Genomic DNA, 27,302 nt, shown 5'->3' with positions numbered 1-27,302 from the left:
AACAATATTCAAACTGTGATAGGAACATACAGTGGGGCAAAAAAGTATTTAGTCAGCCACCAATTGTGCAAGTTCTCCCACTTACAAAGATGAGAGAGGCCTGTAATTGGCATCATAGGTAGACCTCAACTATGAGAGACAAAATGAGAAAACAAATCCAGACAATCACATTGGCTGATTTGGAAAGAATTTATTTGCAAATTATGGTGGAAAATAAGTATTTGGTTACCTACAAACAAGCAAGATTTCTGGCTCTCACAGACCTGTACCTTCTTCTTTAAGAGGCTCCTCTGTCCTGCACTCATTACCTCTATCAATGGCACTTGTTTGAACTTGTTATCAGTATAAAAGACACCTGTCCACAACCTCAGTCACACTCCAAACTCCACTATGGTGAAGACCAAAGAGCTGTCAAAGGACACCAGAAATAAAATTGTAGACCTGCACCAGGCTGGGAAGACTGAATCTGCAATAGGCAAGCAGCTTGGTGTGAACAAATCAACTGTGGGAGCAATAATTAGAAAATGGAAGACATACAAGACCACTGATAATCTCCCTCGATCTGGGGCTCCACGCAAGATCTCACCCCGTGGGGTCAAAATGATCACAAGAACGGTGAGCAAAAATCCCAGGACCACACGGGGGGACCTAGTGAATGACCTGCAGAGTGCTGGGACCAACGTAACAAAGGCTACCATCAGTAACACACTATGCTGCCAGGGACTCAGATCCTGCAGTGCCAGACGTGTCCCCCTGCTTAAGCCAGTACATGTCCGGGCCCATCTGAAGTTTGCTAGAGAGCATTTGGATGATCCAGAAGAGGATTGGGAGAATGTCATATGGTCAGATGAAACCAAAATAGAACTGTTTGGTAGAAACACAACTCGTCGTGTTTGGAGGAGAGAGAATGCTGAGTTGCATCCAAAGAACACCATACCTACTGTGAAGCATGGGGGTGGCAACATCATGCTTTGGGGCTGTTTCTCTGCAAAGGGACCAGGACAACTGATCCATGTACAGGACAGAATGAATGGGGTCATGTATCGTGAGATTTTGAGTGCAAACCTCCTTCCATCAGCAAGGGCATTGAAGATGAAACGTGGTTGGGTCTTCCAACATGACAATGATCCCAAACATACCGCCTGGGCAACGAAGGAGTGGCTTCGTAAGAAGCATTTCAAGGTCCTGGAGTGGCCTAGCCAGTCTCCAGATCTCAACCCCATAGAAAACCTTTGGAGGGAGTTGAAAGTCCGTGTTGCCCAGCGACAGCCCCAAAACATCACTGCTCTAGAGAAGATCTGCATGGAGGATGGGCCAACATGCCAGAAACAGTGTGTGCCAACCTTGTGAAGACTTCCAGGAAACGTCTGACCTCTGTCATTGCCAACAAAGGATATATAACAAAGTATTGACATGAACTTTTCATACTGACCAAATACTTATTTTCCACCATAATTTGCAAATAAATTCTTTCCAGATCAGCCAATGTGATTGTCTGGATTTGTTTTCTCATTTTGTCTCTCATAGTTGAGGTCTACCTATGATGCCAATTACAGGCCTCTCTCATCTTTGTAAGTGGGAGAACTTGCACAATTGGTGGCTGACTAAATACTTTTTTGCCCCACTGTATATGACCTGAAAGTGATAACAATCAATGAGTCCAAAGTCAAAAACAAAAGCAAGAACAGAAGTCCCGCACCAGGTTGTGGATCAAAAACAATATATTGCACTCACCAACTGTCCATGACCTCTTAATTAAAAGAAGGTCAAATGTGCTTTGTGTCCCCAAGAGTTTGGAACATCAGTGTGTATCTTCTCAATGATCTCTCAATTTACTCCATAGCCAAGATTAGCAAGAATCAGAAGGAGAAATGTCTCATAGTATAGTATATTTATTGTAAAATGGGTAAAATCAACCAAATATGCACTCACATAAATTGGTGGCCAATCCTCGGCACTAATACACTCAGCTCACAATGCTAGCACCGCTTGACAGCGGATGTGACATCACCGGACCCGAATGTGGCTGGACGCGATTCTGCCTCAAATGTATTGTCCAGTAAGGAGAGACTATGTTATATTTGAAGATGTTGTGTCCTTCACTGTAAACTACATCATCATATAATGTAATCTATATAGAAAACATTATTTTTTTTAATCCAGCTAGAGTGAAACTTGATATGCAAGTCCTTGTACAGCAGCATGTAAATGTGCACATGATGAACATGTTGATAGGAGGAGAGAGATAGCCACCATTGTATACTTTAACTGTAAGTGGTATCATATACAGTCATGGCCGAAATTGTTGGCACCCTTGATATTTCTCCAGGAAATCATGTATTTCTCACGAAACGTATTGCATTAACACATGTTTTGCTATACACATGTTTATTCCCTTTGTGTGTATTGGGACAAAACAAAAAAAGGGAGGAAAGAAAGCAAATTCGACATAATGTCACACAAACCTCCAAAAATGGGCTGGACAAAAGTATTGGCACCCTTTCACAACTGCGGATAAATAAGAATGTTACAAGCATGTGATGCTCCTGTAAACTCACCTGGGGCAAGTAACAGGTGTGGGCAATATAGAAATCACACCTGAAAGCAGATAAAAAGGAGAGACGTTCACTTAACCTTTGCATTGTGTGTCTGTCTGTGCCACACTAAGCATGGACAACAGAAAGAGGAGACGAGAACTGTCTGAGGACCTGAGAACCAAAATTGTGGCAAAATATCAACAATCTCAAGGTTACAAGTCCATCTCCAGAGAACTAGATTTGCCTTTGTCCACAGTGCGCAACATTATCAAGAAGTTTGCAACCCATGGCACTGTAGCTAATCTCCCTGGTCGTGGACGGATGAGGAAAATTGATGAAAGATTGCAACGCAGAATAGTCCGGATGGTGGATAAGCAGCCCCAAACATGTTCCAAAGACATTCAAGCTGTCCTGCAGGCTCAGGGAGCATCAGTGTCAGCGCGAACTATCCGTCGACATTTAAATGAAATGAAACGCTATGGCAGGAGACCCAGGAGGACCCCACTGCTGACACAGAGACATAAAAAAGCAAGACTACAGTTTGCCAAAATGTACTTGAGTAAGCCAAAAGCCTTCTGGGAAAACGTCTTGTGGACAGATGAGACCAAGATAGAGCTTTTCGGTAAAGCACATCATTCTACTGTTTACCGAAAACGGAATGAGGCCTACAAAGAACAAAACACAGTACCTACGGTAAAATATGGTGGAGGTTCAATGATGTTTTGGGGTTGTTTTGCTGCCTCTGGCACTGGGTGCCTTGACTGTGTGCAAGGCATCATGAAATCTGAGGATTACCAAAGGATTTTGGGTCGCACTGTAGGGCCCAGTGTCAGAAAGCTGGGTTTGCGTCCAAGATCCTGGGTCTTCCAGCAGGACAATGACCCCAAACATACGTCAAAAAGCACTCAGAAATGGATGGCAAAGAAGCGCTGGAGAGTTCTGAAGTGGCCAGCAATGAGCCCAGATCTAAATCCCATTGAACACCTGTGGAGAGATCTTAAAATTGCTGTTGGGAAAAGGTGTCCTTCCAATAAGAGAGACCTGGAGCTGTTTGCAAAGGAAGAGTGGTCCAAAATTCCGGGTGAGAGGTGTCAGAAGCTTATTGATGGTTATAGGAAGCGACTGATTTCAGTTATGTTTTCCAAAGGGTGTGCAACCAAATATTAAGTTAAGGGTGCCAATACTTTTGTCCAGCCCATTTTTGGGGTTTTGTGTGACATTATGTCATATTTGCTTTTCTGCCTCTGTTTTATATTTGTTCCAATACATACAAAGGGAATAAACATGTGTATAGCAAAACATGTGTTAATGCAATACCTTTTTTGTGTGAAATACTTGATTTTCAGGAAAAATATCAAGGGTGCCAACAATTTCGGCCATGACTGTACCTAGCTATGCCTTATGCCAAAGCTGTGTAAATCAAGACTGGATGGACACAAATACAAACTTATTGGCAGGTAAAACAGTTTCCGTATATGCAATTCATCTGTAAATGTAATTGTTTGGACCTTAACTTTAAATATTCCAACACTATCCTCTTTCCAAAAAAAAAAGCAATAAAAAACCCCTAAAATCAGCTAGCAGAAAAGTATGCCTAAAACATAAGGCTAAGGTTTATTAATTGTGTATTGTATGCATGTAATAAGCAGGAATACATTTCATTACATCTTTAGACCTTAATCAAGCTCAAAGATAACAAACATAGATCAGGGACTTTGCATAGGCTTTTTACCCTTTGAGGGGTTTCCTTATATAATAATGTGTATCTGTGGTCAAAATGTAAAATCAAATATTAATGTCCTCAGTTTTGTTCTGTTATTTCTAGCCTACCCCTATTAATCTGAACAATTTTGAAGTCTGTAAACATACTCTGTGAAGATCACCACATATTTACTAGATATATGCAACCTGGAAATTTTCGTTTTTGTTTCAGATGCATTCGTTCATTGAAGAATTTTGTTTTGTCATATTCCTTACGCTGGACCAATTTGTTTTTGGAATTTGTTTCCTGCCTTCGGCATTCGTTTCGTATATTTGTTTGTCTGGGTGGATTTAAAAAAAATTATCAATTTTTCCAGAACATTGCTATATATTCAATATATTATCATAGTTGCATAGTTAGTCTGGCTGAAAAAAAGACAAAAGTCCATCCAGTGCAACCAAAAAACAAAGTTATAATCCTATACCCACAGTTGATCCAAAAGAAGGTAAAAAAAACCCCAGAAAAGCATGATCCAATTTGCTCCTGCACGGGAAAAAAATCCTTCCTGATCCCCCAAGAGGCCATCGGATATCCCCTGGATCAATTTTACCTATAATTGTTCATATCCCAGTTATATTCTGTGTATCTAGGAAAGAATCCAGGCTTTTTTAAAGCAATCCACTGAGCTGGCCAGAACCAACTCTTGAGGAAGTCTACTCCACATTTTCACAGCTCTTACTGTGAAGAAACCTTTCCGTGTTTGAAGATTAAATCTCTTTTCCTTCAGATGTAAAGAGTGCCCCCTTGTCCTCTGTGATGACCTCAGGGTGAATAGCTCTTCACCGAGTCCATTATATGAACCACTGATGTATTTATACATGTTGATCATATCCCCCCTTAATCTCCTCTTCTCCAGAGAGAATAAAATCAGTTCCTCTAATCTTTCCTCATAGCTGATCTCCTCCATGCCTCATATCAGTTTAGTCGCCCTTCTCTGTACTTTCTCAAGTTCCCCAATGTTCTTTTTGTGAATTGGTGCCCAAAACTGAACTGCATATTCCAGATGAGGTCTTACTAATGATTTGTACCGGGGTAATATGATATCTCTCTCTCTGGAGTCTATACCTCTTTTACTACAAGAGAGGATTTTGCTCACTTTAGAAGCTGCAGCTTGGCATTGCATGCCATTATTAAGCTTGTGATCTACCAGAACCCCCAGATCCTTCTCCACCATTGATTCCCCCAGTTGTACCCCCCCCTAGTATGTATGATGCATGCATATTCTTAGCCCCCAAGTGCATAACCTTACATTTATCAACATTAAACCTCATTTGCCACATAGTTGCCCAATTAAACAGTGCATTGAGGTCGGCTTGTAAATTGGAGACATCCTGTAAGGACGTTATTCCACTGCACAGCTTGGTGTCATCTGCAAAGACTGAAATGAGATTTTTAATCCAGATCCTATATCGTTTATAAATATATTAAAAAGTAAGGGTCCCAACACTGAACGTTGGGGTACACCACTGACAACCCTAGACCATTCAGAGTATGAATCATTAACCACTACTCTCTGAATACGATCTTTTAGCCAGTTTTCTAACCATTTACATACAGATTTTTCCAAGCCCGTAGACTTTACTTTACACATTAGCCGTGTGTGGGGAACTGTGTCAAATGCTTTTGCAAAATCCAAGTATACCACGTCCACCGCCACCCCTCTGTCCAAGGTTTTGCTCACCCCCTCATAAAAAGAAATCAGATTTGTTTGACAACTTCTGTCTTTCAGGAATCCATGCTGTCTGTTGCTTAAAATATTTTTTCCAGCAAGAACTCATCTATGTGGTCTTTTATTAAACTCTCCAGTATCTTCCCAACTATAGAAGTTAAACTAACAGGTCTATAATTACTTGGTAAAAATTTTAATCCCTTTTTAAATATTGGCACCACATTGGCTTTACGCCAATCCAGTGGTACTATGCCAGTCATTAAAGAGTCCCTAAAAATTAGAAACAATGGCTTTGAAATGACAGAGCTCAATTCTTTAAGGCCCCGTGGGTGTATGCCATCCGGTCCAGGTGCTTTATTCACCTTTATTCTGTCTAAATACAGTGGGGTAAAAAAGTATTTAGTCAGCCACCAATTGTGCAAGTTCTCCCACTTAAAAAGATGAGAGAGGCCTGTAATTGGCATCATAGTTAGACCTCAACTATGAGAGACAAAATGAGAAAAAAAATCCAGACAATCACATTGGCTGATTTGGAAAGAATTTATTTGCAAATTATGGTGGAAAATAAGTATTTGGTTAATATCAAAAGTTCATCTCAATACTTTGTTATATATCCTTTGTTGGCAATGACAGAGGTCAAACGTTTCCTGTAAGTCTTCACAAGGTTGGCACACACTGTTGCTGGTATGTTGGCCCATTCCTCCATGCAGATCTCCTCTAAAGCAGTGATGTTTTGGGGCTGTCGCTGGGCAACACAGACTTTCAACTCCCTCCAGAGGTTTTCTATGGGGTTGAGATCTGGAGATTGACTAGGCCACTCCAGGACCTTGAAATGCTTCTTACGAAGCCACTCCTTCGTTGCCCGGGCAGTATGTTTGGGATCATTGTCATGTTGGAAGACCCAGCCACGTTTCATCTTCAATGCCCTTGCTGATAGAAGGAGGTTTGCACTCAAAATCTCACGATACATGGCCCCATTCATTCTGTCCTGTACATGGATCAGTCGTCCTGGTCCCTTTGCGGAGAAACAGCCCCAAAGCATGATGTTGCCACCCCCATGCTTCACAGTAGGTATGGTGTTCTTTGGATGCAACTCAGCATTCTCTCTCCTCCAAACACGTCGAGTTGTGTTTCTACCAAACAGTTCTATTTTGGTTTCATCTGGCCATATGACATTCTCCCAATCCTCTTCTGGATCATCCAAATGCTCTCTAGCAAACTTCAGACGGGCCCGGACATGTACTGGCTTAAGCAGGGGGACACGTCTGGCACTGCAGGATCTGAGTCCCTGGCGGTGTAGTGTGTTACTGATGGTAGCCTTTGTTACGTTGGTCCCAGCTCTCTGCAGGTCATTTACTAGGTCCCCCCGTGTGGTCCTGGGATTTTTGCTCACCGTTCTTGTGATCATTTTGACCCCACGGGTGAGATCTTGCGTGGAGCCCCAGATCGAGGGAGATTATCAGTGGTCTTGTATGTCTTCCATTTTCTAATTATTGCTCCCACAGTTGATTTGTTCACACCAAGCTGCTTGCCTATTGCAGATTCAGTCTTCCCAGCCTGGTGCAGGTCTACAATTTTTTTTCTGGTGTCCTTCGACAGCTCTTTGATCTTCACCATAGTGGAGTTTGGAGTGTGACTGTTTGAGGTTGTGGACAGGTGTCTTTTATACTGATAACAAGTTCAAACAGGTGCCATTGATACAGGTACTGAGTGCAGGACAGTGGAGCCGCTTAAATAAGAAGGTACAGGTCTGTGAGAGCCAGAAATCTTGCTTGTTTGTAGGTGACCAAATACTTATTTTCCACCATAATTTGCAAATAAATTCTTTCCAAATCAGCCAATGTGATTGTCTGGATTTTTTTTCTCATTTTGTCTCTCATAGTTGAGGTCTACCTATGATGCCAATTACAGGCCTCTCTCATCTTTTTAAGTGGGAGAACTTGCACAATTGGTGGCTGACTAAATACTTTTTTGCCCCACTGTATTTCTTTATCATATCAGTTGTGAGTCAATGTGGATCATCTGGAGCTGTGTCAATACCATTATTATTATTATTAATATACAGTATTTATAAAGCGCCAATAGTTCGCTCAGCGCTGTACATTACAAAGGGGGACAGAACATGTGACAGAACAATACCAATACAATGCAAAAAATGAGGGGATTGAGGGCCCTGCTCTTTGGAGCTTACAATTTAGGAGGGAGGGGATAGTGGTACAGGAGGAGATAGCTGTGGGGGATGGAGTGGTAGGAAGAGTGGAGGAGATCGGCAAGTTAGCAGGGGGTGGGGTAGGCTTCCCTGAAGAGATCGGTTTTCAGGGTGCACCTAAAGGAGAGGAGAGTAGGTGATAATCTGATGGGTTGGGGCAGGGAGTTCCAGAGGATGGGTGACACCCTGGAGAAGTCCTGGAGGCGGGCATGGGAGGAGGAGACCAGGGAACTAGAGAGATGGAGGTCTTGTGAGGAGCGGAGTGTGCGTGCTGGGCGGTACTTGGATATTAGGTCAGTGATGTAGTTCGGGGCAGTATGGTGGATGGCTTTGTACATCAATGTTAGGATTTTGAATTTGATCCGTCGCGCAATCGGAAGCCAGTGGAGGGATTGGCAGAGGGGGGTGGCGGAAATGGAGCGTTTGGAAAGGTGAATGAGTCTGGCGGCCGTATTCAGGATCGACTGAAGCGGGGATAGCCAGCGGCGAGGCAGGCCAGTGAGGAGGGAGTTGCAGTAGTCGAGTCGTGATATGATGAGGGAGTGGATGAGCTGTTTAGTGGTTTCTGGGGTTAGGAACGTGCGTATTTTGGCGATGTTGCGGGGGTGGAGTCTGCACGAGTTTGTTAAAGATTGGACTTGGGGCTGGAAGGATAGGTTGGAGTCCAGAAATGCCCATTATGGACAAGAGCTCCCCCCTGCTCCTTTGCATACACAGAGCTGAAGAAGGTATTTAATAAATTTGCCTTCTCTTTGTCCCAAGTCACCCACTCTAGATTATTTGTAAAGGGCCTACATGCTTAGACCGGACCTTTTTACTATTAATATATTTGAAGAATTTTTTGGAGTTTGTCCTGCTATCTTTTGCGATCTGCATTTGTTTTCAATTTTTGTGACCTTTATTTCCTTTTTACATTTTCTGTTATATTATTTGTAATGTTTAACCACTTGCCCTCCTGAGGATTTACCCCCGTTCATGACCAGGCCATTTTTTGCATTATGGCACTGCATTACTTTAACTGACAATTGCGGGGTCATGCAACACTACACCCAAATTAAATTTACCTCCTTTTTCTTACCATGAATTAAGCATGCTTGTGGTAATATTTTATTGCCTGTGCATTTTTAATTTTTTACGCTATAAACAAAAAAAGACCGACAATTTTTAGAAAAAAAACAATATTTTGGACTTTTTGCTAATAAACATGTCCAGCAAAAAAAATTTAAAAAATCAAAGTTCGTCATAAATTTAGGCCAAAATGTATTCTGTGACATGTTTTTGCTAAAAAAAAAATTCCAATACATGTAAATTAATTGGTTTACGTGAAAGTTATAGTGTTTACAAATGACGATATAGATAATGGGATTTTTTTTCTATTAGTAATGGCGGCGATCAGCGACTTTTAGCGGGACTGCGGCGGACATTCTGACACTGGGGTGGAACTAACTTGGTGTCTCTGACACCCCAGTGACACCAATACAGTGATCAATGCTAAAAAAGCACTAACACTAATACTAATGGCACTGAGCAGGAAGGGGTTAAAGTGAAAGGAGATCAAAAGATTAACTGTGTGCAGGGAGTGTTTTAGTAGGGGGCGGGGGGTGTGTTCTTCACTGTAAGCACACTGATCGGGATGGCTGCACTGTGAGCAGCCATCCTGAGCAGTGTGCTCGAGCTAACAGGGAGGAAGATTGTTTGAAAATAAAACAATCTTCTTCCCCATCGGAGATGCTCGGTTATCACCGGGCCCCAGCGGGTAATTACCGACCGAGACCCGGTGATTGACATCTACGGCCGCGAATGGCAGCGCGGGTAGGGCGCCCCCTACCAGGAAATGAAAAATCACGTATATATACTTGATTCTGCACACAGGTGCCGCCCTGTAGCAGTATATCTGCTATAGGGCAGTCCTTAAACGGTTAAACGATGATAGCATTTCTTCATTTTTATATTTTATAAATCTGTTTTCTTATTATTTATAGCTTTTTTAACTTTGGCCATAAGCTACATAGGTTTGATTTTTAGCCTTTCAAACTTGTTGCCCATGGGAATATATTTTGCAGCGTGTTCACATATAGTCTTTTTGAAGAACTCCCATTTCTGTGTTGTGTTCATTGATGCTAATATTCCTGCCAATCTAAGTCTTGGAGAGCAGCTCTCAGCCTTGGAAGATTAGCTCTCTTAAAGTTGAGTGTTTTTATTTTTCCCGGGTGTAAATGAAATCATCTTATGGTCACTGCTACTCAGATGTTCCTTTATATGGACATTAATATTAAGCTCTGCATGGTTTGAGATTACCAGGTCCAGCAGAGCATCATTCCTAGGTCCTCTACGAACTGTACCATAAAATTGTCCTTTAGTAGGTTTATACATTTTTGCCCTTTTAATTGTTCCTGCAGTGCCATTACTCCAGTCAGTTTCTGGGTAGTTAAAATCCCCCATTATTATCACTGTCCCAAATGTATAAATATTTACTTGTGAGCCACTGTGATTATAAATTATTAAATACTTTGGTTTGCTGACATTATTCACATCCTCATAAACATGTGCAATAGTATCTTACCAAATAACAACAAAACAGAAATGTCGCGCTCCAAAATTTTAATTAATTAAATATCTCCAAAGAATTCCCAGTGAAGTAAATAATTAACTAAATATTTAATCAATTGTGCCTTATTCCATAATTACCATCAATTCATTGTGATCATTGTGATCACATCCCCCTGACGAAGCCATGTGAACCTGTGGAGTAACGCGTAGGGGAGGGGCTCCTACGTCACCACACACCCAGAACGGAGAGTATAGGCTGTGTGCGGTACACACACACAGTGGAGGTTCTGTTTGTGTACATAAGCAATTGATGTTTTATTTAAATGTGAGTGCAGCAAAATAGTGGACACTAAAGAAAGCTTTTAAAAAGGATAAGGCCCTGTATCTCCTTTCTTTCATACACCTTACACTGAGGAGTATCTAGGAGAGGATCGGAGGGATGGAGGAGCAACCACGGAGCATAAGGAGGGAAAAATCCCAGCAGCCATATCTGCAGACAAGGAGAGGATCAGTAAGGAACTCCCAGGTGATACCCAATATCTATCAAATCTCAACGGTTCAGCAAGTGAATACAGCAGGATTAAAATATGGACACAAAGTGATGTTTGCCTAAATTTAATATTAGGCATACATGGAGGTGAGTGTATATTATTGTCACAAATTGGAGCAGACAAGATTTTGAAAATATTGATTTTGTATCACAATCATGATTTATGGGACTGTCACAGTTATAAATTGATTAATTTATTTGAAATTATCACTGTCCCAGCCCTTGCAGCTCTTTCGATCTGTGCAAGTAGCTGAGTCTCCACCTCCTCATTAACACTGGATGGCCTGTAACAAACTCCAATGATTACTTTTGTAGTAAGTGCCCCCATGTGCAGTTCCACCCATAATACTTCAGCCTCATTACACTCACCATCAACTAGCTCCTCTTTCACACTCACTCTAAGATCACTTCTCACATAGAGACAGACACCACCACCTTTCCTTTTTACCCTGTCTCTCTGAAAGAGAACATAGCCAGGACTATTAATGACCCAGTCGTGTGAAGAATGAGGCCAAGATTCAGCAATACCAACTAAACCATAGTTCTCTTCATGCACCAAAGCTTCCAACTCACCTGTTTTGCTTGGCAGACTTCTGGCATTGGTGAACAAACACTTTAATGCATTGATACCTTGTGCACACGTATTTTGCATATTTTTTATTTCCGTACAAATTGTACCAATTCCAATGGTTGTTTGTAACATGGGCACCTTCTAATCACCTGCCATAGCCTTCCCCCATCTTTCCTCATTCCACCCACCAATAAGGACTGACCCCTGTCTTATCTGTCTGCCTAATTATAATCGAATTCTCCCTCCCCCCTCGATCCTAGTTTAAATACTCCTCCAGCCATCCTATAAACCTCTCCCCCAGCACAGCAGACCCCCTTCCCTTTAGGTGCAAACCATATCTAGCATATAGGTTGCACCCCAATGAAAAGTCAGCCCAGTGCTCTAGAAACCCAAATCCTTCTCTCTTACACCAGGTCTTTAGCCATGCATTTAGTTTTCTAATCTCCCACTGTCTTTCCTGAGTTGCTCATGGCACAGGTAATATTTCCGAGAATATCACCTTGGAGGTCATTTCCTTCAACTTGCAGCCTAGTTCTTTAAATTGATTCTTAAGGAGACCACCTTCCATGTATTCTGTCACTGGTTCCAACATGGACCAAGACAGTTGGGTCATACTCAGCCCCTCCCAGTAATTTATCAACCCGATCCACCACATACCGAACCCTGGAATCAGGGAGACAGCAAACCATTTGGTTGAAGCAATATTGGCAAAAAATTATTCTATCAGTCCTTCTGATTATAGAATCACCTACTACCACCAACTGTCTAGGCCTTCCTGCACTACCCTCACCACCCCTCCCAGATGGTCTGCCCTCCTGGCTGTTAGGGATATCAGTGACATCCAGGGCTGCCACCCCTGAGCTTGTCACCCCCACATCTTCACCCAGATGGGCAAATCTGTTTGGGTGCTCAAACCCAGGGCTGGCCTTCCTTTTCTGTGAGCCCCTACCACTCCCTCTTGCTACAGTAACCCATCTTCCTACCTGATAATCCTGACTAGCCCCTCCACCCTCCACATCAATCCCATTAACTACCTGCTCACAGAGCAGAAGTCCCCTTTCAAGGTTGTCGGTTCTGCCCAGTGTTGCAACTTGCTCCTCCAGATCTTTAACACGAGCTTCCAGAAGGGTAGCCTGCTCACCTCTGTCACAGCGGTATCCATCCTGGAGCTGTTGCTCCACTGTTGCATACATTATCAAATTGGATAGATTTGAATCAGAAGGATTTAATATTTCCGGACGCTAGTGCAACCCACCAAGAGAAATGGCATGAGTTGATTGGACAATATCGACTAGCATCATGTGCATTGAAATTAACAGCTCAAATGAATGAAGTTCAGATTCATTTGTTATCCGAACACAAACTATTGAACAAATTCAAAAATTGAATTAATTTCCCTATGGGCCCAAACTACTATCACATCATGTGACCTCATCCGAATGACACAAATGTTTAAATTTATATATTCTGGCAGTTTTATTTGCCAAAGGATTGTTATCCAGACCAAGGTTCTGGAAATCCCTATAAACTACACAACAGCATGCTTTAGAGTCTGGTCCAAATCTCATCCCAGCCTGTGACTGGATAATGAGAGAGCAGCAGTGCACTAGTATGGACACATCTGTAAAATCAGGATGTTCACTCCTCACAGATATCAAAGATGGAATCTTTGGCCATTCGTAAAAGTAGATGTATGAAGAGCACTGGTGTTGTATAACCTGGATTTCTATAGCAGTGTTTTTCAACCTTTTTTCAGTCAAGGCACCCTTTAAAATGCTGCACAATCTTGAGGCACCCATTACAAAATGTAAAAAACTAAGCAAATAGCTTTACAGACCACAGCAACATCTGCACATGGGAAAGGGAAGGGGCAAGCAAGGATGCTGTGCTGGTGCCCGATGTCCTTCTTATGAGCTGATGACATCATTGGTTATGTTGCCGGCCGCTAGAAAGTTGTAATGGTGAATAATGAAAACTTGGGGTTTTGTGTAACTAAAAGGCAAGCTTGATTCACCTGATGGCTTTTGGGCAATTTTTCGGCATTTTGTCAAGTCACCCCTGAAGAAACCTGGTTGAAAAAGGCTGTTCTATACCACCCTACAAGTGTGGTAAATATGGCAACCAAATCTGTCATCATAATGACTCCATGTATGGGCTCATTAAACTACCATGACTGAAAGCTACCCAGTTTATGTGCCATTCACCTTTCATTGTCATCATATTCAATATGTTTGCTATTTGTTACAGGCTTATTATCACTGTGTTCATTTGTAAATCTGTGAATTCAGAGAGTGATTTTTTGCAAGTCATCTGAATCTTTACGAGCAGATTTGTCCAGTCTTTAAATCATCATACATGCATAACATACTATTTACTTTCTGTGTGTGTGTATGTATTACACAATTCTGGAATAAACACTGTAGACTGATTTAAGAATTTTTGCTATCAGAGTAAACCTGTGCTTCTTAAGCTCACATGTGAGAAGGTAAGTATATACAAAATAAATGAAAGCTGTATTTAACTCCACTAGATCCCCGAAGGTATGCTGTGGTATCTGGCACCAGGCAGTCAGTAGCAGATCCTTTAAAGGATAAGTCCATCCTTTAAAGGATAAGTCCATCTCTTTTTTCAGGTAAAAAAATGTACATTTATTATTTTTTAATTAGGAGCCTGTAAAGCATTGCACCCGCGATCAGCAGTTGTGACATGCAGGGTTCATGCAGACTGTCAGTATAAGCTGTCTAGTAGTGCCTCGTATGGGCAGGCAGTTACACTATGAAAGGAAGAATCAATGAACTACCTAGAGCGCTCAACAGCATCCTGTTAGGTCATTGAGAACCACAAGCCAATAGCCACAAAGGCTGATGGTAGTTGTAGTTTTCCATTCACAGAGCGAATGACGTGGCCGGGTGGGTGGAGCCCCACACGGTCACATCTTTTTACAATTCTGACAGCAGGTGTGGGGAGAAGATCCCCGGCCTGCTGTCACAGCAGAGACTCAGGGGGGAAGGGAGGGGGGCATGGGGGCAGCTGGAGCAGTAACATGTTACATCCTGAACATGGGTGTAATATGTACTGCATGTTGAAATGTGTTTTTATTACAAAATATATGAAAAATATTTTTTAAAACACATTTCAAATATACAGTATAAGTACTGTCAAATGTACGATATTTTTAAAAATATATATTTTTTAAATATATTCTTCAGAGTTTTTTAAAAAAAGTCATTTTAAAATATATTTTTACATATATATTGTAAATGCATTCCAAAAATGTAGATTTGTATTTTAAAGACATACAGTATATTTGAAATGTATTTTTTAAAATATTTTTCATATATTTTGTAATAAAAATGCATTTCAGCATGCAGTATATATATATATATTTATTGAAATATATTTTGAAATATATTGAATATTTCCAAAATTGTAGTATTTCAAATATATGGCAATATATTTGGGAAGAATATTTTTAAAGTATATTTCAAATATATTTTTCTTCCCTATGGGCAGACCCCATAAGAAACAAACTGTGATGCACCTTTCACTTAGCACCAGAATTAACGTTTTCAGCAATTTGAACTACAGTAACTCTTCTACTGGATTAGAATACTCGAGCCAGCCTTTACTCTCCACGTGTATGAATGAGCTTTGGCCACTTTATCACCAATCCTGTTGGTAGTTTACCAGTTTTCCTTCCTGGGACCATTTTTGTTGGGTTTGACCACTTCAGACCAGGATTATCCCACAAGGGCTGCAGTTTTGGAGATGCTCTCGCCCAGTTGTGTAGCCATTACAATTTGACCCTTGTCAAAGTCCCTCAAATCCTTACATTTACCCATTTTTCTGCTTTCAACACATCAACTTCAGGGACATGTTCACGTGCTGCATAATAAATTCCACCCACTTTCAAGTGTCATGAGATTAGATGAATGTTATTCAGTTTACCTTTTGGTGGTCATATTATTAAGGCTGACTGGCGTATGTAGATCCTTTATCCCAACAAGAAAAAAAAGACATGTTGTCATAACTGCCTAAATGTTTTAGCTGGAGTTCAGCTTTAATTTGTTAGTCAAGTCCATCTAAATCCACCAGTGCATCTCAAGCTGAATATACACTAGCAGAAGTTTGAACGACTATTCATATGAAAATTCTCAGTGCATTTGAATGTCGTTCAAAAGTAGTTCAAGATTTCATTTGCTTTAACATTTGATTTTGGAATGAATGCACATCCACTGTTAGAAACGGGTACTTTTAAGAAAATTGAATTTTCTCGTCATTGATGTTGACAACAAACATTGATTTGACCCCAATAATAATTAGATAAAAAATGAACAAATGTTCTTAGGACATTCTAAACTCAAAAAATGTCAAACAAAATTTTGCTAGTGTATACCCAGCTTAACACTCCCCAGGCTCACAATGCTGCTTTCCCGAGGCATTTCTGTTGTTCCTCCAGTGGAGTGTTACTTACTGGCTCACCAAGGGAAGATAAAGAAAACAAAAGCCTAAAAAAATTATAATAATTCAGCCACCACATCTAAGGGTCGGTAAACTGCAATGTATGATTTTTTTGTTGTTGGGTTTAATAACACTATAAGTTAATTGATACACTACTTTGCTATCTTGGAAGCATTGTTGCACTACAATCGAAAGTCCACTCCATTTATCCTTAATCTGAGCATTGGATTATTTATTTTTTATCCTTGTTTGCTACTGTGCAGGTATGTACTAAGCAGCTTCCCTTTCATGGTCCATTGTGTGTGAGCAAAGCTGTTGGCTCAGAGAGAAAGCAATGTTCAAGCACCATGGAACACAAAATCCTTTATTTTTGTACGCACAGATTCAGGACCATTCAGAAGATGAGGATATTGATAAGTATAGAAATGTAGCTATTGTGTCAGCTTAATTCAGAAGATGATCACCAGCATAAAATAACATCCATGTAGTCAGCAATGACCACATATACTGAATTTGTTTACACGGACAATTTTCAAGTTTGTAGAGTGTACTTTTACCCTGATTCAATCTTTGAAAGAATCTATGAGGTTGATTTACAGGAGAGTGCATAGAAACCAATTAGCTTCCAGCTTTTTTGTCAAAGCTTAATTGGACAAGCTGAAGTTAGAAGCTGATTGGCTATCAGTCACAGCTTCACCAGATTTTGCACTCTCCAGTTTAAGTAAAGGAACCCCTATTGGTATGTTGAATTGGTTAAAGGCTTACCCAACATAGCACAGCTACTATAAACAAAAAGGTACAGGTGGGAACAAAAAAACTAAGCACCCTTTTAGTCCATTTATTGGACTAATCTATAGTAAATTCCAAAATTTGTATTTTTCATTATTTTTAATTTTACATAGTATTTTCCACATTTCCTGTATTTAAAAAGCAGTTCTCAAATAGGGCACATCTTTGCTTTGTGAAATGAAGACAAATATAGTTTTATCAAAGTATCTGCAGTAAAAGATGTCTATATAGTCCAATAAAAAATTCACAATCAAATTGTCATTCTGCAACGTAGGCATGAATTTGAGCAGCTGCTTCTGAAACAACACAGACAGATCTTATTTCAGACACTTTGATAAATTAGGCCCACCCTTTCCTTAACCAGCAACTGTATTTTATGAATAAAAGTTTAATTATCAATAAATGTATGTAAATAAAAACACATATGGGGAATTTGTATACCGATATAATGACTCATTCTCCAGCTCACATACTGAAAATGATTTTATTTATCCATTTACATTAAATTGATATAAACTTGTCAAGAAAATTTCAAATCATATGTTTCATATTAGCTTAAACATTTAAGAAAAAAATAAACCCAAAAATCAATAAATAAGCACAGACAATAAGTTAAACCATATCACAAACTGACCAGTATGTAACAAGAATGCTTTATCTACACAAAACATCCTATCTCACAACTTTTTTTTGTTCATTCTTAGAAATAGCCTCTGATCTTTGAACCAGCACATGCAGAAAAGCTGATTGGCTGTCTGTACAAAGTCCAGGGTTGAAAATTTACATGTGCCTGGGCGCCACGTGCCCCGCTGAACCCGCAGGGAAAAGTAGTATCAGCAATGCTTTTGAAGGACTGAAAACAGCAGTCTGCCAAATAATCATCAGAAAAGTGCTGCTTGCCTTTAGAAAAAAGGAAATAAGACTGAATAATAAAGTATTACAGCTGAAATAAATAAAAATGCTTATAAAACGGCCTGGTTTCTTCTTTGACAGAAGGGTATTTCAGTGATATGTCCACAACACAAACAGAATTATTTTGGGAAGTAATATTGTGCTTAGAAATGTATTTTAAAAGCTCAAAGTGATGGCGATAGTGAAAACAATTAAAGAGGATAGCTGAGTAAGTGTTGGATCATGTCTGATAATACAATATTAGAGGTGTTAATTGGCCATTTATATTACAACTAGGCATTGAAATAACATAATGATAGTACAAAGTGCAATGGTGTACAGTAAAACTGGCATTATATGCCTTAATATTGGCAGTTTATTGACCTCCTTGAGCTTGTCAGAAAGTGACCAAAGATTCACAGAAATGTTCCAGTACTCTAGACAATCTCTGCATCTAATCAGAAATAAATCATCCCTCCACCACCTATGCCACATTCAACGTCACCCATGTTGGAGTGCAATGTTATGACAGGTCACAGGGGTACACCTTTATGCCAAGATCAGAAAGGTCAGTTAATCTTCTTACTGGTAGTACTGCCTTTAAACAGGCAAACTTACCCGTAGCAACCAATCAGCAATCATCTTACATTTCACAGTTCACTTTAGTTAAAGTATGTTGAATTCTGATTGGCTACTATGGATTACAGCACACCGTTACGCATTACACTGTTTAACTTAATAGGTTTACAATATGCCAGAGTATACCGCATTGTCCACTATCATATATAAAGTAATCTGACTTCATGTTCTCCTCCATGTTTACACATGCTCACTCCTTATCATGGGAAATAATACAATGCCACAAACCTTTTATTCTGCGTATTAATAAATTGATAGTTCAGTTACTCCAATAAACATTTTGTGCTTTGTTTTGTTTCTGTTTTGGCCAAGTGGGACAGGACTGAATCATCTTTCAAGTTTTTAGTGCTGTCTGAAGGTGTTTGATAGATTTCCCCTCATTTCCTGTTCTGGCGACATGTTCACTGGGCCAGAAAACAAAGGGATATTTCTAGCAGGATAAACAAACAGCAAAAAAAAGGTTCCAGCCATCCCAGAAATATTGTTTCTCTTGTTTTGTGTCCTTGTTGGATAGATTTTGCCTTACTTATTGTCCTGTTGATGAGACTTCCTGGGACATCAAGTGAAAACAAATCTTTCCAATAGGCATGCAGAGAACAATATAAAAACACGGGGTTCCAACTTTCCCAACTATATTCAAAACTAAAGGCTGAAGTTGTATTTTTGCATTTATTTTAAAGTTCATCTCTGGGAAGCAGAAAACAATCTACCATAGTGGTGGGCCCCCTCGCTCTGCAAGAAGTAAATGCTTAGGGGGTATGTCTAGGGGGTACAGGACAGGCAGGATGACTTACCTATCCCCTACTCCAGCCAGCTCAGTGCTGCCCTCTTCTGCCTGAAGTTCCACTCAGTGGGTGGGCCCTCTTAATCATTACATACAATGCAGGACTATTAACCCTACATTGTAATTAGCGGGGGCAAGTGTGCAACAATGGCTGTGAGCTGCTTAGAGTGGAGACTGTGGTAGACCTGTCACATCTCTTGAGAGACCTTGCTGGAGCATGGGTTAAGGTAAGTATTTCTCCTTATTCTGGCCCCCTAGACATAATGAGCATTTAACTCTTGCAAAGGTAGATTTTTTTCTAATTCCTGGAGTTGGGCTTTAAGAACTAAATTTGAGAATCTTTAATAATTAATATACTTGTAAATTGCTGTGCATATTTGTGTAATACAACTTTCCTTGTATATCATTTTGATAAACAGTCCGAAAACAATTAATTGTGTTTGCCTTCTGATTCAGTATTTCCAAGAATTAAATGAGGAATTCTCATATATATTAAATCCTAGTGATAGCAGCAAATGAGGCATATTTGTAACCCTGGCACAGAAACAGATAAAGGGACACTTCTTTTTATTGATAAGAGAAATGTATAATCAGAAGGAGATATGGGGACACAGAAGCATTACTTTCAATGCAACAAATATGTCCCCAGATCTCCTCCTCATCATACCAATTTCTACTCTTCCAACAAGTGGGTATACAGATGTCAGATCATTTTTGTATATGGACATTTATGGTTTGACAGTCAATATATTATACTGTATCACACTTCTTTTTTATTGGCAATTACAAGAATGACATTTAACCAAGGCAGAAAACCATTATGACTGTTCAATGTCTGAATGATTGTTCTGAACGGGACCTGCAGGGAACTCTGAGGCTCAACTCTGCTTATGATTGCTGTTGATCTGAGCCTCAAGACATCCCTGGTTAATGGGAAATGCAATCACCTGTCTATTGGTGAAAGGCTGCGATCACTGGCTTAGCATTGCCTCTGCTGGAGAGTCCAGGATAGACTGGGTGGAGAGACAGTGGTGGGTAGACAGTGGGGGGGGATAGGGTATTAAGTAAAGCTCATGGAGACTGTGTGCTCAAGTGCTTTGCGGCGTAGGGAGGCAATGCTGGTTCCCCTCCACACATCACTGCTGTCCGGAGAGCTGCAGAGCTGCGGGGAACCCGACACGTTGCCGGGACCCTGCAATGAGGTGGGCACCATGCCGGGGAAGGCGGATTGGTAGAGGTGTGACTGCAGCCCCGTGCCATTGGAGCCCATGTTGGACAAACCCATGGAGCTGGGAGGAGGGCCGGCTGCCAGGCTACACTGGGACAGAGACTGAGCCATCGCCTGTTGCCTTCCAAGGGAGGGAGGTAAGGGAAGCTGGGAGACCCCCATTCCAGCTGTGGCCCAGCGGGTATCGTTGGCATGGAAGGAGCATAGACTGTCGCCCATTGCTGCTGCCGCAGCGGCTGCTGCTGATGGGAACTGGGGCAATCCTGGTGTGGGCAGCAGAGTTCCAGGGGCACGGAATACATTGGTGGTCTTCTTACGCTTCTTCCACTTAGCACGCCTGTTCTGGAACCAGACCTAGAAGACACAACAAAAATCAGGCATTAGTTCATTTTTGGCTATAAAACTTTGAGATCAGTATGCTTTGCTTTATTCCTACATGAAAATAAATGTGAGAGCATGACTAATGCCTGCTGAACAAATGGAAACACATGGTAAACCTCTTATACTGCATTGTCAATACACACACAATACACATAAATACAGTTCCGGGTTTATATGGGGGCAAAAGGGGCAACTGTCCTGGGCCCCCTGACAGAGGATACCCCCTTCTTGCAAAAATAATATGAAACAATATTTAAAACAAATAAATAAATAATAAAAACATGTTCTAAAATGTATAATAATAAAAAAATACTTTATTTTGTTTTGTTTTGTTTTTTTTTGTTTTTTGGAAATAATATTTTGTGGGCCATCATCCGTAAATGTTTTTACTCTGGACTGGTAAATTGTATCATTTTTAAAATTAATTTTATCAGCTCAAGCAAAGCACACAATGGGGTTAATATGCTAAAGGCAAATAGACAATGTACTCTGCAAGTGTAGTGGCACTCTTTATTCTTAGTAAAGGTAAATGTGGTAAAGCTTCACTTTGTAAACAATACCCAGTTAGGTGCAAGGAAAAGTTTAAATATTATTTTTGCTTGCACATAATTGGATGATGGAAATAAGCAGAGCTTTACCACATTTACTAAAGTCTGGGGAAGATGAGTGCACCTGAATTTTGTCTACACAGTCTATTTTCCTTTAATAAATCAACCCTTAGAGCACAATGTGACCTATGACAGTGTGTGTGTGTGTGTGCATGTGTGCACGTGTGACCTCAGAATGATGTTGCGTCATGCATTATGGAAATGTGTGACTGTCATTGAGAATGTAAACCAAGACCACAAGGTCTATATCTGGCCCTATACACACACACACACACATATATATATATATATGCATGAATATGTGTGTGTGTGTGCGTGTGTATATATATATTTTTTTTACTAAATAAATATATATATATATATATATATATATATATATAATTTTTTTTCATTATTTTTTAAAAGAAAAAAATGTATTTTTTTTTTTTTTGGGGGGGGGGGGGGTTGAGAGATCTATTATTATTACTAATTGCCATTACCACAAATGGTTTGCGCCACTAAAAGCAAATAAGCTGTTAACTTGGCAAGGGAATTTTCCCTTAGCTTAGTGAATGTGGTGAAAATTCAATTTGCAAAGTGTACTGAGCCATGTACCAGGAAAATATTTACTTAAAAAAGCAGTAGTTATGTTTGTACATGAATAAATTATGGAAATCAACAGAACATCACTTCACTAAGCTAGGGATACATTCCCTTGCAAAGTATAAATTCCCATTGAATGTAAACAGCCTATTTGCCGTTAATAAATAAACCTTACTGCATTTATTTAAATAATTAAAAAAAATGAACAACTGATCAGCCCCTAAAAAATAATTTAAACTACAGGTCCAATATGCCATTGCAATAATAAAATGGTGCAAACGGTAACAAAATGAAGATGCTACTACAATTCAAGATCTAACACTGGAAACTTACATTGAAAGAAGAATATATTTTATATTTAAATCATAAATTTGGCGCTTATATTATAACTACATATTGTAGTATGTAGCATAATATTTTGATTTTTTTTCCCTGACCAGTTAGACTGATCAGAAAATAAGAGCCGAGCCCTAGAATAGTCTCCTATTGGTCGTTGAAGGGATTTCAGCACTGGACAGCGCCTGGCTCTCGTGCCTAGGCTCCATACAACAGTTATCGGTGAGCACAATGTTGCTTTTGTTTAAAATAATAAATGACATTAAAAGCCCGCCGGCGCTGTGTGACTACATTTTACTCTTCCTATAGGTATGTGAAATCCTGGACTCTGTATTTGAGAGTGAGAAATAATTAAATTCTGTTATGCTATCGGATAATTCGCGTTCATCAAATATAATCAATCATAATCAGTTTACATAATGATGATTGGTAGTCATGGTGTTAGTAGATTTTTACTGTATTCATTTGGAAGCATATTAATGCAGAGAGAGGTGTGGAGCTGATATTTGTCTCTTGCCTCCCTCCAATTCTCATTTCCCCTCTGCTCACCCTGCATTGTCCTGGCTCCTCCTGAGGGCGTCTATGGCCGGCTGATGGGCACCTCACTCATTGATATATGTAGGGGGGCACAGGGGCACACGTACTGAATTCTCTCTCATTGTGATCTCATGAATACATTTGACCTGTGCTGGGCACAGTCATCTGATATGAGGACAATCATCTTTCCCAATCTGAAGAGCAAGGTCCCCCTCCAACATTCTAACCTCTGAAAAGCACAGGAAACAAATCTGCAGATTTTGCTTTCAAAATAAATAGCAATAGAAACGAAAATAACCAATACCCGATCTATCAATGAAATCATTCTCCAATGGGCGTGTTTTTCTTGTCTTGCTGATGCGCTGGTTTGCGCTGCTTGGTACAATATACCCATAGACGGAATTATACCTAACATACATTTTATATATGGGCACATAACTGGGCTGATATGAATTTAAAAAAGCATCACACGATCGTGTGACTATTTATTTTATTTATGTAATTGTGTGAAAAGCAAATTGCTATTCATGTGCAGATGAAACAATGAATATGATTTTTAGTTTAGAAATGTGCTTTTCACATGAAATATATTTCAAGTGAATATTCACTCAATTTATTGTGATTCTCGACTCCTTTAGTAAATCAGCCTCCATGTCTATCAATATTTTGTGTGCTGGGACTTGTAGTGTCAGGAGGTATTCATGGACTCAAAGGCCAAACAGAATTTAAAAAGATTGATGAAACACATGAGTAATATAAAAAGAAATGGATATACCTATCCTATAGATCATTATTCTTTTGCAGCTCACGATATATATAATAAAAAAAATTATTTAAAAAAAATGGTGAAGGCTCCCTTGACTTGCTATACTGTCTCTGTTTCTACTGTATTTTATTTTTTTTAGCACAGTAATAGTTCGTATAGTATCGCCGTAGGCTTTACTGATTTGTTGAAGGATATTACAAAACCAAAATTTGACAAGGATGGATCAAGCCTGATTCTATTCTGCCATGCAAAACACATTTTTTAACCGAATTCGAAAATTTCTGAAAATTAACGACGAAAATTCGCGAGGGGTATTTGTTATTTACGTTGTCATTATTTCCACTAAGAAAGATTGCATTTTTGTATTTGCCATGCAAAACAGTTGGGCAAGCGAAAAGCTTAATGATTAGAGGAAAGACATATATATACAGATAAATATATATATATATATATATATATATATACATAATCTATATAGAGAGATTATCATATCATGTAATATAATATATTTATTATTAATAGTATGTATATATTTATGGTGTTTTTATATATGGTTTATATATATATATATATATATATATATATACATACACCATATATAAATATTATATAAATAATATATATATATTTTTATATATATATATATATATATATATATATATATATATATATAATTAAATTATATTATATATATATTTATAGTGCATCTTATTTCGGTAGATTTTGACATTATACCTGCATCTGTGTCTAAATATTTTTGGAACAATTCATGGGTAAAAAAAAAGGATATAAGGAATTTGCTGTTTGGACAATTTAACAGATTTTTATAATACCCTGAATTAGCAGAATTTGCAGATGACATCTAAGTATATTATTTGCCTACTCTTGTGAACCCTTCCGTTTCTAATGATAATTCGCAATGAACCCCAAGAATAGTAGATTATTTACACTTATATTGTGAATTAGGCTCGCAATCCTACACCTTAAACAAGAGCAACAATAGAATTATTTGAAAGCCCATCTCATTCTTCTCTGCTCTCATTCCTCTCTCATGTAATCAGTGACGTATGCACTTGAGTCTATGAGCTCCCCTCCAGCATCTGGCTAATACTGAATTTCTAGTACAATTGTGCATTTGTGTTGCCATTGCTGTATTTAATGACACATTCTGAGAACAAGAAAGAAAGAATTATTGTCAGCCATTAAAGAAATCTAGGCGCTATTAAGGATGTAAACATTCCATGAATAATAGAGAACTTTGCTCCATTATGTTGGGGTGATTGCTAGAATTGCAGACACAAAATATCATTTTATGTGTCATGCTTTACTAGAGATGCTGCTCTGCACATCCATCAGGGCTGATAGCACAGGCATTAAACATCAGCGCGAATAGCTCCAGCCTAAGTATTATGTGAGGAGCTGGAGACAGATCTTATTGTGGGGAATGGGAAGGATGCCATTGCAGATGGATACAGCTAGGCATCCCTCGACTTAGAGCCCTTTAAATAGGTATGATGATAATGTTAGCCCAGGTTTTGTAGTAGAACTAAATAAACAGCATGAGACCTAGAATAGCAAAACTCAAAGTAAATGGCACAGGTATGTATTTTCCTTGGAATTCTAGTCTTGATGTTTGTACCAGGGATGTTTAAATACCCGTTGGCCAAATTTTGCATTCCATGTTTTGCAGCAGCATTTTATAAAGGTTGCACAAACTGCTCAAATAAATAATATTTCATATTTGCTTCAATAGAAAAAAAGACTCTGGGTATTATGCACTAATTCTAAATAAATAAATTGTATTTTATATATATATGTGTGTGTGTGTGTGTGTGTGTGTGTGTGTGTGTGTGTGTGTGTGTGTGTGTGTTTCTTTATAAACAATGCCCAATTGTGTTCTAGAAAAATGTTAGCTGGTCTTGTGTATCTCAGAGAAAGGGATATGTAATACTTCCCAAGTGACTGAAGTACTTGACAAAAATGTGGTTACAAATATTACATTTTTTCCAAATTTAGGAACAGGGTCCAGACATAAGGAACTGGGGACAGCATAGAAATATTAATTCTTATTTTTGTCCTTATGATTAGGGAGGTTTAAACAAATACATGATAATATAATATTCTGGCCAAATTCTCCTCAGAGTCAATGCCAGGGCTACAATGAGAAAAGGGCCAGGTGTCCTGGTACATAGAAGCACGTTTACCTCCTGTGACTTTTCCTCCAGATTTAAGGGGATATTAAAATAACTGTAGAAATGTGAGGCCCGGTTTTGCAACAGAGGCTCCTTAATTCTTTGGAACTAAGTGCCAGGCGTGAGACGAGCTATAATATAGACATACTGGAAAGGTATTTGAAAATATATTAGGCGTTTAATTCTTGCCCTGCGGATGGGCCAGAGATGGAGCAGGAGAAGAGCAGTCCACACACAGGGATGCCATTTCTTCTTTCCTACAGACAACCTTTATAAAGACCTCATTGCAATCTCACTATTGGAGATGATTAATGTGAAGATTTGGTAGGAAATCTGGAGAGTTGTATTAAAGCTGGGATCTGAGGTTCATTTCGATCAGCCATCCGTGAACTCGGGGCCGAATTCATTACACGTTAATAGTGCCGGGAGAGGGAGAACACAGCAATCTCTCCATTCCATTAGAAAGCCGGAGAGAAACTCCTCGCCTGTCCCCTATTAAGATGTGCCAGATGACACGATCATTCCACATAGAGGCCCCAGAATGCATGCAAGCCATAGCTCGGCCTGTGTGTGTGTGTGTGTGTGTGTGTGTGTGTAGGTATATATGTGTGGGGATATATATAGATGTGTGTGTGTAGGAATATATGTGTGGGGATATATATAGATGTGTGTGTGTGTAGGTATATATAGATGTGTGTGTGTAGGAATATATGTGTGGGGATATATATAGATGTGTGTGTGTGTAGGTATATATATATGTGTGTGTGTGTAGGTATATATAGGTGTGTGTGTGTGTGTAGGTATATATGTGTGTGTAGGTATATATGTGTGTAGGTATATATAGATGTGTGTGTGTAGGTATATTTGTGTGTAGGTATATATAGATGTGCGTGTGTGTATAGGTATATACGTGTGGAGATATATATCGATATATATTACATGTGTGTGTGTCTGTGTGTTTAGGTATATATGTGTGGGGATATATATAGATGTGCCTGTGTGTGTGTAGGAATATATGTATGGGGATATATATAGATGTGTGTGTGTAGGTATATATAGATGTGTGTGTGTGTAGGTATATATGTGTGTAGGTATATATAGATGTGTGTGTAGGTATATTTGTGTGGGGAGATATATGTAGATGTGTGTGTGTGTAGGTATATATGTGTGTAGGTATATATAGATGTGCGTGTGTGTATAGGTATATACGTGTGGAGATATATATCGATATATATTACATGTGTGTGTGTCTGTGTGTTT

The 27,302-nt window shown here is 39.4% G+C and overlaps 1 protein-coding gene across 1 annotated transcript in view; it reads right to left on the bottom strand.

Moving 5' to 3' along the window:
- Positions 1-17,568: 17,568 nt before the first annotated feature.
- Positions 17,569-27,302, bottom strand: part of OTP (orthopedia homeobox) — a 16,120-nt gene continuing 6,386 nt past the window's right edge. The window contains exon 3 of the mRNA XM_089694211.1: positions 17,569-20,994. Within this exon, the coding sequence (XP_089550337.1) occupies positions 20,473-20,994 (522 nt within the window). The 3' untranslated portion in view covers positions 17,569-20,472. The remainder of the gene's footprint in view (positions 20,995-27,302) is intronic.

Source organism: Staurois parvus, unplaced genomic scaffold (genome assembly GCF_062004578.1).
Source record: "Staurois parvus isolate SC_StPar_1 unplaced genomic scaffold, SC_StPar_1.0 ptg000656l, whole genome shotgun sequence".
NCBI lineage: Eukaryota > Metazoa > Chordata > Amphibia > Anura > Ranidae > Staurois > Staurois parvus.
Note: the sequence above shows the minus strand (reverse complement) of the source record. Positions and strands in the feature narration are given on the sequence as shown.